Raw genomic sequence first — 19,142 nt, forward strand, 5'->3', positions numbered from 1 at the left:
GGATAACAGCAGGTACCCCCAGTTATTCCAATACATATAAAAAAAGATTAACCCTTTAATATCCTCACCCAGACAAAATGTAAAGAATTTTTTTATGTACTTAAAAACTGCGTTTTTAACCATTTTCTTTTTAAAGAAAAAAAAAGTTTATAAAATATACACCTCTATCAAACATATGAAATTACACTGCTGTATAAAGTATAGTGCTGTCACATTTAACACATTAGTGCTTAAGTTTCATCTAGAAACTCATATTGTTCATTTAAATTTAATTTTTTAACGCAAATTAACAATTTTACCAAATTTGGACACAACTTTAAATCATAATTTACTATTTTATAGAGCCTAGCATATATAAAGTTAAATAAATCCAGTTATTAAAAGTCTGAAACAATTCTAAATTTTCTGCAGAAAAAAAAAAATATATATATATATGGACATGTTCAAAAATTTACCAAAAACAATCAACGTGTGAAGTGATTTACAGATAAAAACTGTAAAACATGAAAATGCATGATATTAAAAGGACACAGGGACTTCTAAATGATTTTGAAAAATAAAACATATCATTGCTGATTGGTAGAGATGATACAACCAGGTTGGGTTCAGTTTAACCCCTAGTTACAGTCTTAGAAATGCTCAAAATAAAAATATTGTGGGCACCGAAAAAGTGCCCAGAATATTAAAGAGTTAAGGATAGTTTTCTGTCTGAAATGAAAATAAATGCCAGAGATTTTAATTTGTTTCAAAGAAGCACCAACAGACTCCCGAGGGTTTATTACAATGTACATCTTCAAGGAAGAATCTAGAGATCTTGCCAAAATCAACTTTCTGAAATTCCAGTCATTCAGCATCAGCTGAAGAACAGCGTTATCACAACCAATCAATCTCCTACCCGTCAGCCTGACGGTTACAAAAGAGTTACTATTAGTACAAAAGAGTTACAGTTTCACACAGACAGAAATGAAAGTTGTAATAAAATACAGGTTACTGTCAAAATACATCACTTTTTTATATATACACTTAATCTTATTGATTACTGCTGTTGCACTAATACACTCTAATCTCAAAAACGGCAACTTTCTTAACTTTTATTGGACGTCAGTTTAAAAAAATGTATTCAAATTCATTTTGAGCAATGTCTGTTGGCTCATTTATCATTTTGACAAAATATACAGTACTGTGCAAAAGTTTTAGGCACCAAAGCAAATTACACTAATCTATTTATCTCAGCAATATGAGGGTTTTTACCTGAAAAAAGCACCACATATGATTTAAACAGATGCAAATGAACACAAATACAGTAAAACATGACAAGGAATTCTCATTTTTAACTATAAGTATGTTATATCCTGTGAGCCGAGCTGAAGAACAAAGTGTAGAGATTACAGATTTCTCCTCAGCCAGCAGGTGTATATTATGTTCAGTTCCATCAGCAGCTCACCTGATTCACCACATTTACCAGTAATTTACCAAACCAGGTGTTGCTTAATATGATGAGAACTCAGATGAGGAGGAGAGATTAGGAGATGTTTTGAGGAAAACAGTGCTGTAAAAACTGCTTTTTGTAAAATTGCTGTTTGTGTTTATTGTAATGTTGTAATGTGTTTTACTGAGCTAATAAACACTTACTGCACAGATAAGAAGCTTTTTCTTTACTGAAATTCCCACAAGTGCCTAAAACTTTTGCACAATACTGTAAATCACAGCTGCTACATTCAAATCACAGTCAAATGAATTAAAAACTGAAAAAAAAACCCACAAAGATACAAGGCACTGTGTGCCAGAATTCATACAATATATACAGTCCAAAAATATAGAAAAGGCTCAAATGCAGTTTACTGGCTTATAGGAGTGTAAGAAAATATCGATATATCAAAATACTGTGATAATTTGCTTTGAATCGATATCGATTGTCAAAAACACAGTATCAAAATTTAACTACAAGTTTATATGTAAAGATTGGTGTCAGAAGTGGTTCATTTAGAGTTGTGATTAAACCCCGCCCACTAGGGGGCACTGTTTTACTGTGTCGATAGAACCCACTGTTCTGATAACATGAGAAGTAATGTTTTTTGTACTTAGATTTTATATGTATGGTAGTATGTTTCATACTTTGACAGTTTTAAACAATTGCAATACGTTGTGTTACAGTATTGTGACCCCTGTATCGTGATACATATTGCATGAGTTTTAACAGATACAAAGCCCTACTTGCTTACTCAATTTACAATGTACAACAACCAGAAGAAAAAAAGAAAAACAAGAAAACAAAGAATCCAAGTGCTGGTTAAACGCAAACTGCACCAAATGTACAAAGTTTACTACTCTTTAAAAAAAAAAAAAAAAGAATTAGCTGCATCCTGAAGTCTAGGCCATAGCTGAGGTAGGCTGATTTCTCAGCCTAGAATCTGCTTCATAGAACCTCATTAAACAGACTATATTGTTAAAAAATATGTTGGAAAAAAATGCCAAAGATGTTCTTTGAAGCTAATTTTCATTTAGGTTGCAAATGAGTTTGCAGGATTCTGAGGCAAGAAGGCACCTAGTCATGTCTGAATCCAAGTTTAGTAATCTAGTTTTCTGGGGTTTTTTGGGGTAAAAAGGTAGTGATAACGCAGCTAAAGGCTCATATCTGATTTAGATACAGAGACTGAATCATGACATGGCCTTCTAAGTGAGATCGAGTTTGGGCATCAAGGGATACAATCAGCATTTCTTGCACTTTGGAAACAGTGCTAGACAATATGCCCTTACATTCAAAAAACATCACCTCTTGGAACATGGCTGCAATGAACCACCCTGAAAAGAATTTCAACGTAAGGGTTTGTGGCTGTTTCGAAATTAAGAACAGTTGAGAAATTCAGCCAACATTGGAATGATTCTCAGGGCGCAACTGATGTATCCTTCCCAGTCCTAAGTTACCCACAGTTCTCTGCACACTTTCAAGCCAACAAAGCTCTGTAGTTTAAAATGTTAATTTGTATTATACAGCTAAAGGATACAAGCCCTGTAAAAAATTGTGGAAAATTATGCTTTCAGTAATTTATTTCTTTACCGAAATGAAAAAGAACACAAGTTCACACCACAATTACAAGAGATGCCCATTTTCTTCCAATTTACACGGCCAATTACCCAACACACTCATAAGGATTCCCCCATAACTAGTGATGCCCCAACACCAGGAGGGTGAAGACTAGCACATGCCTCCTCCGACACATGTGAAGTCAGCCACCGCCTCTTTTCAAGCTGCTGTTGATGCAGCATTACCGAGTAGCATCACAGTGCGCTTGGAGGAAAGTGCAGCAACTCTGTTCTGATACATCAGCTCACAGATACATTGTGCTGATCGACATCACCCTAGGAGTGATGGGGGGGAAAGAGCGCCCTCTACCCGAACCAGAGAGAGTAAGGCCAATTGTTCTCTCTCAGGGCTTTGGCAGCTGATGGCAAGCTACATGAACAGGATTCAAACCGGATTCAAATCTTCTGATCATAGTGGCAGCGCCTTAATCCGCTGGACCACTGAGAGCCCTAAATATAGATATTTTTAATAAAAATACATGCTCTAAAGTCTCGCCCCTCAATTAGACTTACTAAAGTTACTGCTACATGAAGTTACTCCAAATGAAGGCATTACAATCAAATGAATAGGGTTAATAAACCTGCGGTGAAGAATACCGTTTGTTCAATTCTGTGAAACTGACACCAATGAATTCATAATTCCTGGTATTTGATTATTTAGGAGTATTTTATCCTCCTCAGTAACACAGACGGAATTAAGTATTATAGAGAATTATCTTGCGATATAGTTATCGTGGCTGTATATCATGATAATATCGTATCGGGAGATTCCCTGTGATTCCCTTTCCAAACCTCGACTGCAGCCTAGACTTCAGGACACAGCTAATAGTGACTCTATATGACCCCAAACTCCCCCAGTTTAGAGTTAAAATCAGCAAAGAAAAAGAAAATACAAAAATAACAAAACAAATAAATGCTGTATATACTGTACATATACACACACACACACACAATGACAAATGTATTCACAGTTAACTACTACTAGTCTACTAGTTTTTTTTCACATTTTTTAAAATAAGTTTTTAGATTAAAATTAATTTATTTCATTCTATAAGTTTTTTTTTTAATTCAATTATTTTCTCAAAACAGAATCACACAAATAACAAATCAATAATCACCATCCCAAAAGGAACTATACACAAAATAACTGACCCTAAATCAACATTCAGTTAGCTTTAAGGAATAAGGAACTTTCAGTTCAGTAGAGCGCAACAATACATAAATGAATAACGATTATGAAATTCCAGAACACTGAGGACTAATCAGGCTGCCAGCGATGAATCATCGCTAAAAATGTGTGAAGCTGAGATTAACCTGGGTGTGGAGGAACCGGCCTTTCAGAGCGAAATATGAGAATGCACTAATTCTCAAAGAAGTAAAAGTAACAACCGGTATTTAAACTGGAACTGGAACAGCATTTCTATTGAAAGTCACTGGGTCACATCAAAACGGGTCAAAAGCCCAATCAGGGAACAGCTTTTGCAAGGAACTTATTTTACCTCCAGCCATTAATAAAAAAAACACATCTTTATATATAGCACCTGTTAAAAGTTTGGACACATCTCTTTTCATTCAATGTGTTTTTTTTTCTTTTTATGATTTTTTTTTTACATTTTGAAATTAACATTGAAGATTATATTAAAGCTATCCAAAAACACATGCTGAATTATTTAGTAAAAAACATAATATGTTTAATACATGTATCTTTGAGGACAGATCTGCAGACTCTTGGTATTTTAATCTCAGTGTCTTCATGAGGGAGAGTCACCTGGAATAGTTTTCTCAGCGTCTTGAAGGAAGGAGTTCCTGGAGGTGCTGAACAATAGTTGCTGCTTTTCCTTCACGCTGTGAAGCTCCAGCTCATCCCAATTAAATCACCTCAAACCACCATCTCAGTTCATCAGGTTTAGATCAGGGGATTAATGTGGAGGAATAACATTGTTGTTACTGTTTACTACATAATTCTAAATCTATGTCCCTTAATTGTTTTCATGTGTTTAATATTAATCTACAATGTAGAAAATACATCAAATAAAGAAATAAAGATTTTTTTTGAATTGAATAAGGTGTGTCCAAACTTTTGACTGGTACTGTACATATGTTTATTACAATAATGCATTACTGCATTTTTATAGTCATAGTAATCAACGGATTATGAAGTTTTAACACAGAGTATATAGTCTAATAATGCACGCACCTGTATAAGCTGTGAGGTGTTATCTTGTGAGTGACATTGATTGAACACTAGCCGACGTGCTCATGGCAAGGCAGCAGTGATTCTGGCAGAAATCACCTCCGCATTTAATGCAGCCATTCTTTAACTTCTATGGGACTTAGCAGAAGTCATAGGATACAATACAAGTTTTAGTCCCATGACATTTGGCATATCATATAAGTGTATTAGAGAGCTGGATGGGCACTGGCATTAAAACGTAAACCCTGTGGTGGGTATTATTATTATTATTAGTATTGCGGATATTAGTATTATTGTTAAGCAGCATATTTCAGTGTAGGCTACTTTCACATTGTGTGGGATGCTGTTTGTTGTTTTCTGCAATTTACAGTCAAAAGTTTGAGCCCTGCGAGTGCATACAATTAAAGAGTGCTTTAGTGACCTTTAAAGGCTAATTACAGGGGAAGGAGAGGTATAGTTTTTTCTGGTTCCAAACGAAAAATCCGGTTCCTTGACTTCCTTCTCCTGTAAACAAAGAAACACAAATAAACTGGTTGTAATGTGGCTGCTTTGATGTAAGGTAAGAGACAGTTCCAGCTTTCTTTACGTGTAAGAATGAACAGATCATATGCTGATGAGTGGATGTCATCATGAACCCATTAATTCTTAATGTTCTCCCACTCTGTCAGCATCCACAAATCAATTTTATTTAGCATCAATACTGAAATCATCAGGAACATGTTTTAACAGGGGGGTGACTCCATCAGTGTCTATCAGAGATTAAGTCCGAGTTGCCCAAAGTGTAATTACGGTGCACGGCAGTGGACATATAGCTATTTTATTAAGAGCGAGGTGATGAAACTCAGAGATGTGCTTCCAGACGGGACTAAAATTACTGGAGGACCAGAGAGTTCAGAGAAAAACAGTAGATAATATAGCCTGTAATTTTCTCAGAGGAAATCTGAAAAGAACATGCACATGGCTGTTCTGGACAGGAATAAAATCACAGAGGATAAAAACCCCACATAAAAAAGAAAATTACCTCCGGAGCCCCTGAGAAACTAATCCCGTCCGGATTGGGCTTAAGGTTTATTTCCATTGTGGTCCTCCTCTTACAGGTTTATCAGGTTAACATTGTTACATTTAAAAAATCATTAGATTTAGGTCCACTGTCATTACACTACATTACATTTACAGCAGTTTGGCCAGTATAGTGTTAGACGTCTTGCCCAAGGACTCTTATTGGTGTAGTGCAGCATTCAGTCACCCAGACCTGGAATTGATCCCCAGTCTCCCACATGGTATCCCACTTTTAGGAGGTGGTGTTATCCACTACACCACACCAACAAATGTCCAAATAGTTTGCAATTTAGAGACTTTTTGAGACTTGACTTTAGACTCACAAAATATCCCTTTTAATAAAAGCACAAATGCCATTTCCATTAGCGTCCTGATCTTAATCACAGTTCTTACCTTTGCACAACAAACAGTATGACCATCAATAAGAATGACACAGAGTCTGCAGTAATCCACATGATACGGTAATAACAAGGTTTCTGAGGAAACAAACATGCATTAAACAAGAATTAAGATTAAAAAAATCACATAGTTACAGTATAACACAAAGAAAGAACCAATTCTAACATGATAATAAAATCATATTGCACCTTATTACTTATAACAAAATAAAGTTTTAGATTATGTATACAATTGTAGAATATACAAAAGGTTCATTTCTTTTTAGTGTGGAAACAAGTAAATATTCTAAAATGATCAGAACTTTAAATTCTTCATTCAAAAATGTCACTCCTAGTTTGATATTTCATTTTTCCTTTACTTAAAAATATTCAAAAGGTGTCCAAAAGGGTTCTTTAGAGGTATGCCATCTTTTGCTCAACTAAACATTACATAAGACCCTATATATCATGTTTCTGAAAAGTGAAGAAAAATAGAGTAAAAGAGGAAAGAATTGTGATTTTATCACTTTTAGCACCTTTTTAGATATTTTATATACATTTGACCAGGGTTTTACCAAAAGTCAATCAATCAACATATCCATAATGATATTAATAATATACACCATCCAAATTTGGATAAATATATACTGGGCTGTTATAATCTAGGAACTTACAATATAGAAAAAATATTTTGTACAAACAGCAAAAATGCAGCATGTATATGTATACATTATTCTTTTATTTATTTATTTAGGTAAGAATGCACATTCTACAATGTAATTGACAATGAATGGTGGCACTGAAATGATACTGTATATCCTGAGGCCCCATTATAAATCATTGTTAATCTGAAAGATTTATGATGCAAAAGGAAAGAACTGGGGCAGGTAAGGTACTCACCAGATGCCAGTCAGGCCGGGACATGTCTTTGAAGACGTGGCAGGTGTTAGTGGTCACTGAGGTGGCCCCCATACACCACACCAGAGAGAAGAGCCAGCGCTCGTGTACCCCCCAGAGATTAATGGAGACGTTCTCGTTCCGCAGGTTTCTGCCACACATTTAACACATTTATTTAGGCCTACAATTTTAAATACATAATTAAAAGACCCAAATCTTTTTAAATGCATACATCATCCAACAGCAGTACATGACCAAGCCAGCATCAGTTCATAATAAACAGACACACACGCACACACACGTCCCATCTATCTGCATCAGGGGTTTGTATGAGTTGTGAGATGCTATCTTGTGAGTGACGTGGTTGAACACTGGCCAGTTAAAAGTATATACACTATCAGTCATCCATCCATCCATCCGTCCATCCATCAATCAATCAATCATTACTGCACTTCATATGTCAGGCCTCCAATTCTTCTATTTACTGCTGAAATTGAGACTTAGTCCAATCATGTTAATCTGAGCTAAAGGTATGTTGCCATGTGGGTCAGCCAGACGTCTTCCTGTAGCAGTTTTCTCCAGTTTCCAAGAGTCTTTTGCAGGTGTAGGAAACTGTACTCACCACTCTCTGGCTTCATCTGTAATTTATTTAATGAAAATACTTATATTTTTAAATAGTTACAGAGTGTTTTTTTATAGTTGTTATGATGATGAAAGTGAGAATGTGTGTGTGTGTGTGTGTAAGTGTGTAAATGCTGCAGTAGAGAGTAACAGCAGTAACACAGATCTGTTCCAGCACTACAGCTTTACTACAGACAAAGGATTTGTAAATTTACATTTTTAAAAATCCATTTTCAAAGCTCAGTTTATGCCATTGCTACTTACCAATAATTAATTATTGTTAGCAATTATTAATTATTTGTTTTTCCTACAGGTCCTGGCATTTTACTGCAAACATTGTACCATTTAAGATTATTGACTGGACCTGAAGAGATACAATTCCAAAAATAAAACTGAAAAAAATGGGTTCTAAAACTTTTGTGTTCTAAAACCGGTGTTGTATTAAGAATAGCTAGCATTCATTTCACACCCAGAGGCTAACTGAAATGCATTCGTTCCTCAGGTTTCTGAACCACACAAGCACAAGCACGTGCAAACACATTATCACACAAATCCTCAGAGCTCTGGACCTGTCCAGACCAGGACTAATGTTCTTCAACTTTCTGATGCCCAGAGAACTAATGTTGAACTAAGTGAGAACTAAAGTGCAGACAGGCTGATCTGTCTGGTGTTGCAACATGTAAGGGCTTGTATCACAGAAAGTAAAGATTTACGCTGGTGTGAAGTTACGACCCAAAACATCTATAGACTATTAATCAAAGACAAGAGGATATAAAGCTCTTTACATCACAAAGCATTACAGCATACAAATGTGATGTAGTAATCTGCCATTGTAATAACTCACTGAAGTTTCACACAGCCATGCTGCATATTTCACAGCACAGCAGACTAGTTTTATTAATATACCTGTGCCATATTTCCCCTCAGGCTGTAAGACTACACTAATCCTCAAGCCAAACTCTGCAGAGCCAACGTTCATGTCTCTGCATGCCAGGCAGAGGGTGCAAAATCCTCCAACACTCACCTGATTTCTGCAGCACTCTCGTAGTACAGGTTTAAAAATTTCCCGTTGTTCTGTTTCATCTTGGTCACATTGCTGTAGACTTGACGGAAACCTTTAGCTTGTTTTTTGACATACTCTCTACATGCGTCAGGAAGCCACCAGATCTGTAAAAAATAGAGAAAGCAGAGCAAATCTGGATCAATATCATGTACAAATGCATTTTTTTATTTTATTCAACAGATAAAAGTATACTACCAACTACATATAGATGGGGGTCATTAAAATCATTTAATGATTGATATCATTACCAGTGACTAATACAGGGATAAAATCATCCTGGATTTTTATTTTAATATAAATGTACCCAATGCGTACTAACTGACTTGTTAATCAACGGAGTTGGACCTGAAATGACCTCACAAAAAAAAAAAAAAATCAGAACCACAAATGTAATAAACGGTGCAATGTTCTTTTTCTTTTATTCGTTAAACAAGTTACAATATGTCTATGGGCTCTACAAAACAAGTTCATGAAGTTCTTTACACAAAATCACTCCCACATAAAGAGCTCTATTCTCACCCGCTTCCATTTAAGTTTTTGATGCATTGTTGAAATTAGTCTTTACCGCAAGTTAGTGTTAGCTTTTGCTTAGTTCATGTTAAACTGCAATAGAAGCACGGTCAGTGTAACATTTAGCAGTTTTTATTTTTTGACCGTAACAAGCTAAATTCAAAAATAAAAAAATGGGTATAAAACTTAATCACTATTTTGTTTCCATTCAGTAGAGTAAAGATTTCATTTCAGCCCTTGGCAAACAGAATTTCAAGAAAAATGAAAATGTAAATCTTCTCTTGATTTTCAGATTTGTCCATTTTTGTATATTGTAGCACAAATCTGATGGTTTAACCCAACTTTAAAAATGCAAAAATGGAAAAATCAGAAAATACATTTTTTTTTATTTTCCTGAAAATTGTGAGGTGCAGAGATGTAAAAAAATGTAACTGGAAAAATTGATGAAAACTTATTTCTTGTACACTGCACTACATAAAAAAAAAACAAATAATGAGTTTTTACATCAAATTTTCTATTTTTGCATTTAGCCTCAAACTGTCAAAAACATAAATTACATAAAACATTGCACAAAACTCATTATTTGAAAGTGCTTACATCTTCCTCATTCCCTGAATTGACAGTAGGTACAGATCCCTCCTTTAGACAAAGTCTGCTGGCTAATCCTGCTGTGTGCTATTCAAACTGATGTAGTGGGGAAGAGCATCCAAACGGCTTGTAAAAGCATATCATCCCGAACACCATTTTTTTTTCAGTGTGTTTATGGGGCAGTGGAGACCCCAGTGGATATACAAAAGCAGAAAAAAAGATTTAAGGGCTGAAAAAAAAATAATTGAAAACATTTTATTAACAAAAAAGTTATGTCTAAAATACAGACATGCCAAAAGTAATGGAACAGCACTTTATAAGTTAATCATAAAGTGTTATCACATGGGAGGGCTTGGGAATGCCCACACATTTATAAGTTGTTATACAGCATTAGGGGTGTACCAGGGATGTGTCAATAGCATTCTTTAGCTTCTATGGTCTCATGGAAAAAGTCATGGGACTTCATACTAGTTCCTATCCTACATCCCATATGGGACCTAGTTAGTGGTGGGTCTTGGCAACAATGACAAGAAAATTAGGGGGGAAATGACCATTTCATGTGTGTGTAAAACTTACTAGCAACAGTTTCACAGACTTTTTTTACTGAAAAACCTTTTTACTGAAGAATTTATTAAAAGGTGAAATAATTATTCACTTATTGACTCAACCCACCAGATCCTGCGGGATGCCAGATTCCAGAATGGTCCTCACTGTATGATTACAGTCTTCATAGTCATTCTTCAAGTCAAAGATGATGGAGATGCCGTGTTGACTGGCGAGGTTTAGGAGATCACTGAGCAGCGGCACTGTCTGATTACGAGCGAGTGCCCTCTCCTCCTCTGAAAGTGAGGAAACTGACCAAAACGGGTCTGTCTGCACAAACAACACAAAATTCACCACTTTATAAACAACATGCATCAATAAAGCTCAATCAACATATCTTTACATAGCTTTAAGACAAATCAAATGTAAATTCATAGATAGTAAATAATAAAATAAACCATATACAGGGGTTGGACAAAGAAACTGAAACAGAACTGTCCCGATGGAAACAAGAGAGTTAAGGTGCACATTGAATTCTGCCGTGATTTGGGCAGCCGTGGTTTTATGTTTTTTGGATACAATCCAGGTTAGCACCCGAACATCCCTTTAAGGCAGCTTCCTCTTACAGCGTCCACAGTTAATCCTGTTGGATGTGGTTGGTCCTTCTGGATACTGTGTCTCTTGATACATTACAAAGACTTGCTGTCTTGGTCACAGATGCTCCAGCAAGACGTGCACCAACAATTTGTCCTCTTTTGAACTCTGGTATGTCACCCTTAATGTTGTGTGCATTGCAATATTTTAAGCAAAACTGTGCTCTTACCCTGCTAATTGAACCTTCACACTCTGCTCTTACTGGTGCAATGTGCAATTAATGAAGATTGAACACCAGGCTGCTTTAATTTAGCCATGAAACCTCCCCACACTAAAATGACAGGTGTTTCAGTTTCATTGTCCAACCCATGTAATACAATACCAACAATAAACATAATAAAATAAATTCTAATAAGAAAAATTACTATAAGAATTTGGTAAATGTAAAACTTGCAGCGGTCTGTGGACGAGCATGATCCTGTTGAAATAGTGCATCATCAGTACCTTGTGAATAAGAGCCTATTCTGGATGCAATTATTCTGATGATGGGTGTAAACATGATCAGTGATATGTAGACATATGAACTAAAAATGATAAATAAACAGTAAAATAAATAAATAAATAATCAAATGCAAAAATTAAAACTAAACTAAAACTCTAACACACTCCTTTACCTTGACAAACCAATCGCCTGCGTTTAACATCTGCAGCTCCTCCCATGTGAAGTTACTGCTCGTGTCGTTTGATCGGTTTGGAAACACAGTGTCCACGTTCGTCGTCCTCCTCAGATTTTTGTTCCCGTGGTCGTGCATAAGAAAGGGCTTTGAGTCTTTACTGAAAATAGAGAACAGTAGAGTTACTATGCAGCAGAATCGAGACTAAAAACAATATTTGCTTATATATTAGTCTCAGAAATTATCTAAGCCGGGGTTTTCACAAACACCTGGTTGCAGCATTTGGATGGGTCGTGAGCCAAGAAAGTGGGTCATAAAGAAAATAAAATTAAATATTAACAGGCACAAAAAAGGAAATTGAAAGCCTCTGGAATGTAATCAACAGGAAGATTGATGATCACAAGAACTTTTACATCAGAAGTGGCAATAGGTCACCCAAAAGCAGTGTGAAAGACTGGCGGAGGACAGCATGCCAAGAAGCATGAAAGCCATGATTAAAAATCGGGGTATTCCACCAAATACTGCTCTGATTAGTACTGTTTCTAAATGAACAAGAACTTGTTTTCTTTGCATTATTTGTGGTCTGAAAGCACTGCATCTTTTTGACCATTTCCCATTTTCTGCAAATTTGGAAGAAAATGTTATCAGTAGCTGCGTTCCCTCCACTGGCTTCCTGTTGCCGCCCGCATCCGATTCAAAACCCTGACGCTGGCCTACAAGGCAAAAAACGGACCAGCTCCTTCATACTTGATGGCGATGGTCAAAGCCAGATCTGCACCAAGAGCTCTTAGAGCTTCCAGCACGGCTCGGCTCGAACCTCCATCACTCAAAACACACAGAAAACAGACATCCAGACTCTTCTCTGTGCTGGCACCAAGGTGGTGGAATGAACTTCCACTGGATGTCAGAACAGCAGAGTCACTCGCCGTCTTCAAACGTCGACTGAAGACACATCTTTTTAAGTTCCTAGGGTTCTAAACATGATTAAGTTCTATGTATCTCTTGATGCTTGTCTACAAACTAGCTTTGGGTAACTTAAGTAACTTTGAAGCACTGTTGTAAGTCGCTCTGGATAAGGGCGTCTGCTAAATACCGAAAATGTAAATGTAAATGTAAATGTAGTAGCTTATAGAAGTGGAAGAAAGTTTATTTTAATTAAACATATATCTATAAATAGTACAATCAGAGAAACTGATCATTTTGAATTTGTCTCAATTTTATCCAGAGCTGTGTACATTTCACATCATGTTAAATTTTGAATGTTTGTCCAGTGTTTGTCATATGGTCCCTAGTGCCAATTAGCACTAGAGATATGTGTGTGATAAGTGTGGCAGCACTGTGTCTCAACCTTGATCAAATACAATCATATAATAACTAAGTTTAGTCAAAAAATGTGAGGTTAAGTAAATAAGATATAATTTATTATTATATTATATCTATATTATTATTATTATTATTATAATAAGTTATAATTTGTTACATTTACATTTTTAGTTTTAAGATTTCCAGTCACATTAACTGCTAGTGTTCGTACTTTAATTCTAAATATAGACTGCTCTTATCAGTCTAGAGTAAAATATGGTGTCCCTCAAGGATCAATACTGGGTCCATTACTCTTTACTCTTTATATGCTACCACTGGGTAAAATTATCCATAGGCATGGTATTAACTTTCACTGCTATGCTGATGACACGCAACTTTACATATCTGCTAAACCCAACGAGGAGCTCTGTATAAATCAAATAACAGACTGTATAAAAGACATTAAAAATTGGATGACACACAACTTTCTCTTACTTAATTCTGATAAAACTGAGGTCCTTCTATTAGGTCCTAATATTGATAAAAACATAAATGTTAATACTGTAGACATAGAAACCTTGGGCTCATCTTTGACCCAATTCTTTCGTTTGATGCTCACATATGTAGCATAGTCAAAATTGCATTCTTCCACTTAAGAAATATAGCTAAAATCCGCAGTATACTCTCTCTGGAAGATGCTGAGAAGCTGGTACATGCATTCATAACCTCCAGGCTGGACTACTGCAACGCGTTGTTGGCTGGAAGTCCACATAAATTACTCCATAAACTCCAGCTAGTTCAGAATGCAGCCGCAAGAGTGCTTACCAGAGCTAGAAAGTTCGATCACATTACACCTACTCTTTCATCCCTACACTGGCTACCTGTTAGATTTCGTATAGATTATAAAATACTTCTCCTGACGTATAAATCCCTCAATGGTCTGGCCCCGCATTATCTACAGGAACTCCTTACTCCTTACAATCCGCCGCGTTCACTCCGCTCCCAAGACGCTGGCCTGTTATAAGTCCCGCGTATTAGAAAAAACTATGCAGGAGGAAGAGCGTTCTTTTATAAAGCTCCCCAACTTTGGAATAGCCTCCCTATTAATATACGGGACTCAGACACACTCTCAATCTTTAAATCTAGACTCAAAACATTTCTATTTGCTCAAGCTTTTGAGTAATGTCTCATTACAATTTTCTTCCTCTTACAGCTTATCCAGCAAATATAAACCCTGTCCTAATCATCTGCTTTCTCTTTCTCTCCCCATGTCCTGAGCTGCTGCTACCAGTGCCCATCCCACTCCAGCAGAGTTTTATAAAACCATTCTAATCCCTTTCTCTTCCCTCCCCTCTCTGTTCTCTCTCTCTATCTTTCTCACATGTGCTGAGACGCCTGGCCGGCCGGTCTTCCTGGATGTGTCCGTCTGTGGTTCCAGCTTTCAGGAATCAGCCCTGTCCTTCTACTCATCAGAATTATTTCACAACCCTTCTAACTTCTGCTTTTTTTTCTCTTCCTTTCCTTTCTGTTTTCTCTATCTATCTCTTTTACATGTATGGAGATGCCCTGTTCCTGATGTTCCCAGCCTGGCTCTCCACTGCCCGCTGTGTTGTTCTCCGGCTCTGCAACCCTGCACTGATTACCATTAACACACTCAGTATCTGTTTCTGTATTAGCCATAGCTCTATAGTTTGTGCCCATCACATTCTTATATTCATAAAGTAGTACCTGTTATATTAGCCATAGTTCACATTAACTCTCTGTACTGTTTTGTTCTGTTATTTGTTTGTTGTTTGTTGTTTGTTTGTACTGAGCGGGTCAACCCGAGTAGGATTGGTTCCTTCCAAGGTTTCTTCCTCTTAAAGGGAGTTTTTCCTTGCCACTGTGTCACCATAAAATTGGCATCTCTGTGGTGCTGCTCATAAGAGGCGTGGACCTGTTTTTCCTGTAAAGCGGCTTTGTGACAACCTTTGTTGTAAAAAGCGCTATATAAATAAAATTGAATTGAATTGAATTGAATTGAATTGAATATTGTAAATAGTGGTGTCAAAAAAATGTATAGGCCAAAAAAATCCTGCCTGCCTTCTCGTGAAAATAAGTAAATTTCACCTTGTGTTTTACAAATGTTCAGAGTAAGATTCACTTTTAAAAAAAGGTTAAAAAGCCCTGATGTTAGCTAATCCAAGCAATATAAAAAAAAAAAAAAAAAAAAAAAGACATACCTGAGCTGCACGTCCGTCTCGAATGCTGCAACACCGCATTCCATACTTTTCCTGAAGGACATCATTGTATTTTCTGGAGCCAGCTGGACAGAGTACATTATAAAGGGATTTAGAGGTCAACACACTGCCAGTTTTAGGGGCGAGGCCACAGAGGCCCTAACTGAAATCTGATTGGCCCCTGTGGTACCCCTGTTCTGTCAGTGATTTGTCCTTTACCAGAGAGCGACAACCTGATTATACCCAAACGCTGAGTGGCTCTAATGAGATAGGAAGGTGTAGTGTGATTAAAGCTTATGTAGGAAAGACAGTATTTGTAAAAAATTTAGTTTTAAAAAATAAATAAAGTGCCATATTTTCTCACAAGCTGTAAGTTTGAGAGTTTTTAGTATTTGCACTGTGAAAATGCATGAACAATTGGTAAGGAGATTATTTTGTGACAAATGCACAAAAACACAAAAATGAAAGCAAACCTGACCAAATACAAACGCAAATCATTTTCAAATAACTTCAAAAAATAATAAAGTAACCAAATATATTTAGAATATATGTGTTTCTGGTTTGAATTTCGTTTCTGTTATAAGACATTTTTGTGTGTAAATCTTTTGGCACAAAATGAACTCCACAGATTTTACTCTTTACTGCTTTTTAAAATTATATTGAAGAGTTTGAACTGGTGAAATAATATTTAGCCCTTCTATGAATATATTGTGGCCCTCTGAAGGCCCCTTAACTCAGTCTGGCTGATATGTTATATTTAAACCTTCCCTAAATATCTTATTTCACATCGAATTCACACACGATTAGACCAACATCTGCAGATCCACCAGCACAAAGCCCATCGCTGCATGAGGATTACGCCTCTAAATAATGAGTATTACTGTTCTTACTGAGTTTACTAAATCTACTGAGATCACTCTGGATCTAACAGCTTTTCCTCATTTTGATCACAGATTTACTTTTTTATTACAGTTTAAAATGAAAGCTTGCAATCTGGGCATGACGCCATAACGCATAAATGAATTAACCGCACATGATTCATCTTACTCTATCTGTCAAACTGACACCGATATAAAAATAAAAATAAAGAAGAAGAAGAAAGTCATGCATTATCAATCAGCAGAAACAGTACTACAGAAGCACTGTGATCCAGAGCGTCGGGTTTCAGGGTGGATGCAGGTGTAAAATAATAGGCTACTGTATCTATGGAAGTTCCTGACACCAAATCAAAACAGCCTCTTTGAAAAAGAGCTGCACCGGTGTAAGATCGTCACGGTTCGATAACCATCTCACACGAGATCACGGTTTACGGTGTGCAACAGTATACAATATTTTACATTCACTCCTCATGTTGTTGTTGTTGCTGTAGTGACCCTTGATGTCAAAACGAAAACAGGTGGCTTTGGTTTTGCTATAGACGAAGATTGACACAATTTTATAATGATAGCAGTGTTGCACGCAAGCCCAGACTCGGATCAAGACTGTTCTCAAGATCATAAACAAGGAACCTCTGCCTCGTCTCTGTCTCATTTAGATTCAATCTTGTCTCATTGAGATCAGAAAATCTCTTTTACTAGAGAGACCTGGCTGAGCTAAAGGTGCTGTTGCCATGTGGGTCAGCCAGACGTCTAGAATCTAACTCTAGAATGCTAACACCGGGTGATATTTACCTACAGAATTTTTTTCATATGATTTTCATAGTGTTGCTGCTGCCTGAGTTGTATACTTTGTGGAGCTCCAGGGCTCATTGATGTCATTAATCATGTTAATCAGTAATGTCATCAGGAGCTGCTCTATTAAACATTCCCAGAATGAATCACAAAAAGACTGGTGAAGCAGCTTTCTGTTTTTATGCCCCAAAAATATGGAACTCTTTACCAATTAATATTCGTCAGGTATCAAGTGTCACTAGCTTTAAAAGGCAGCTAAAAACGTTCCTTTTTAGATTAGCTTTTTACTAGTTCTGTTCCCCTTATACTTATTTTTTTATGTTTAATGTTTGTGCTGTTCTTATCCTTATTTTATCATTTTTGTTTAAATCTATTTTATTTTATATTTAATTTTAACATAAATGTCTTATTTCCTACTATTTTATGAATTTGTTACTTTTTAATTGTTTTATTTGTTTCATATTACTTTTACATTTTGCTGATTTATTAAATTTTATTGTGAAGCACTTTGAGCTGCATTTTTATGTATGAAAGGTGCTATATAACTAAAGTTTATTATTATTATTATTAATGTTATGATTGATTCTCTCCTCCCATCTATGGTTTTTATAAGAGGCATGCGTTCGGGTGATTTTTATCCGACGTTAGTGATAGAGAGTAAGATATCTTATGGGTATAATTTACTTGATGTTATGTTAGTGTGTGTGTGTGTGTGTTTAAATCAGGCGCTAACATGTCTCAGGTATGGGTGGACCAAAGACAAAGTTCCCAGCAGCATTATTTTTATTTTTCTGTTAAGAATTACCTGATTTTCCTATAATGTTTCTGTTTTTTTATAGGGTTATCCATGGTACCTTTTTATTTTATGTAATGTGTTGTATGTGTAAAATTAAAGAAGGGTTCCAAAACTTGTCATAGAGTGTATACCCAACGTTAGTGATGGTGTTACTAATTTTACGTTAGTGTTCTAGGGTTAACCTGGTCACAGCCACTCTCATCTCAGCTTTGTTTCGGACTCGGCTCTAATGGGAAGTCTATTAAAATTTTTCCCATTTGAAAATAAATATAAAAGCTGAAACCTGAGGTGAAGCTTTTTAAAATCATTTTATTTACAGAATCATTATTTTCAGTATGGATTAATCTGCTATTTCTAAATCATTTGACTGATTTGTGGAATTCTCTAATTGGTGGAATTCTCCATTTAGTTTTTGCATTTTGTCTCCCAAAACTTCCCATTTTTAGTGTTAAGCAAATATTTAAATCTAAAAACGATATATTACTGTAACCCAATCTAAACATGCACACTTACCAGAGGAGCACCACGGTGCCCAAGGAGGGCGGGTTTCGGGGGAAGATCGTCAATAAGGCACGGAGATTCAATCAGTAGGGGGCTGAGGTAAATCCCAGTGGAGACTGTAAGTAATGCTATAAGTATGAAGACTCTCGATGCTGTGCAAAAAAACATACAAAAGTAACAAACAATACAAAATTAACTTAAGGAACTTTTTATTTTTTTGTGATAAATTATAATATTGTCATTTAAAGATCAGTTCTAGATTTTCCACGTACACAATGTTAATACAACAGCATACTAGGACAAGAAATGTTTAAACAACCTAAATAAATAAATATAAAAAAATACAGCTCTGGAAAAAATAAGAGACCGCTTCAGTTTCTGAATCAGTTTCTCTGATTTTGCTATTTATAGGTTTATGTTTGAGTAAAATGAACATTGTTATTTTATTCT

The 19,142-nt window shown here is 36.0% G+C and overlaps 1 protein-coding gene across 2 annotated transcripts in view; it reads right to left on the reverse strand.

The window, feature by feature from the left end:
• gdpd2 (glycerophosphodiester phosphodiesterase domain containing 2) overlaps window positions 1-19,142 on the reverse strand; it is a 49,185-nt gene that overhangs the window by 1,057 nt on the left and 28,986 nt on the right. The window contains exons 8-15 of one of the 2 annotated variants that reach the window (XR_007441004.1): window positions 18,705-18,844; window positions 15,729-15,811; window positions 12,205-12,364; window positions 11,066-11,266; window positions 9,257-9,399; window positions 7,615-7,762; window positions 6,731-6,813; window positions 4,853-5,782 (exon numbers count right to left, since the gene is read on the reverse strand). Coding sequence is in view for 1 of the 2 variants with exons in the window: in XM_007254413.4 (XP_007254475.3) it covers window positions 5,713-5,782; window positions 6,731-6,813; window positions 7,615-7,762; window positions 9,257-9,399; window positions 11,066-11,266; window positions 12,205-12,364; window positions 15,729-15,811; window positions 18,705-18,844 (1,028 nt within the window). In the remaining variant the exon portion in view is untranslated. Of the gene's footprint in view, window positions 1-714; window positions 5,783-6,730; window positions 6,814-7,614; window positions 7,763-9,256; window positions 9,400-11,065; window positions 11,267-12,204; window positions 12,365-15,728; window positions 15,812-18,704; window positions 18,845-19,142 lie in introns of those variants that run through there. The other variant, XM_007254413.4, reaches the window with a different exon arrangement.

This window comes from Astyanax mexicanus, chromosome 10, assembly GCF_023375975.1.
Source record: "Astyanax mexicanus isolate ESR-SI-001 chromosome 10, AstMex3_surface, whole genome shotgun sequence".
NCBI lineage: Eukaryota > Metazoa > Chordata > Actinopteri > Characiformes > Acestrorhamphidae > Astyanax > Astyanax mexicanus.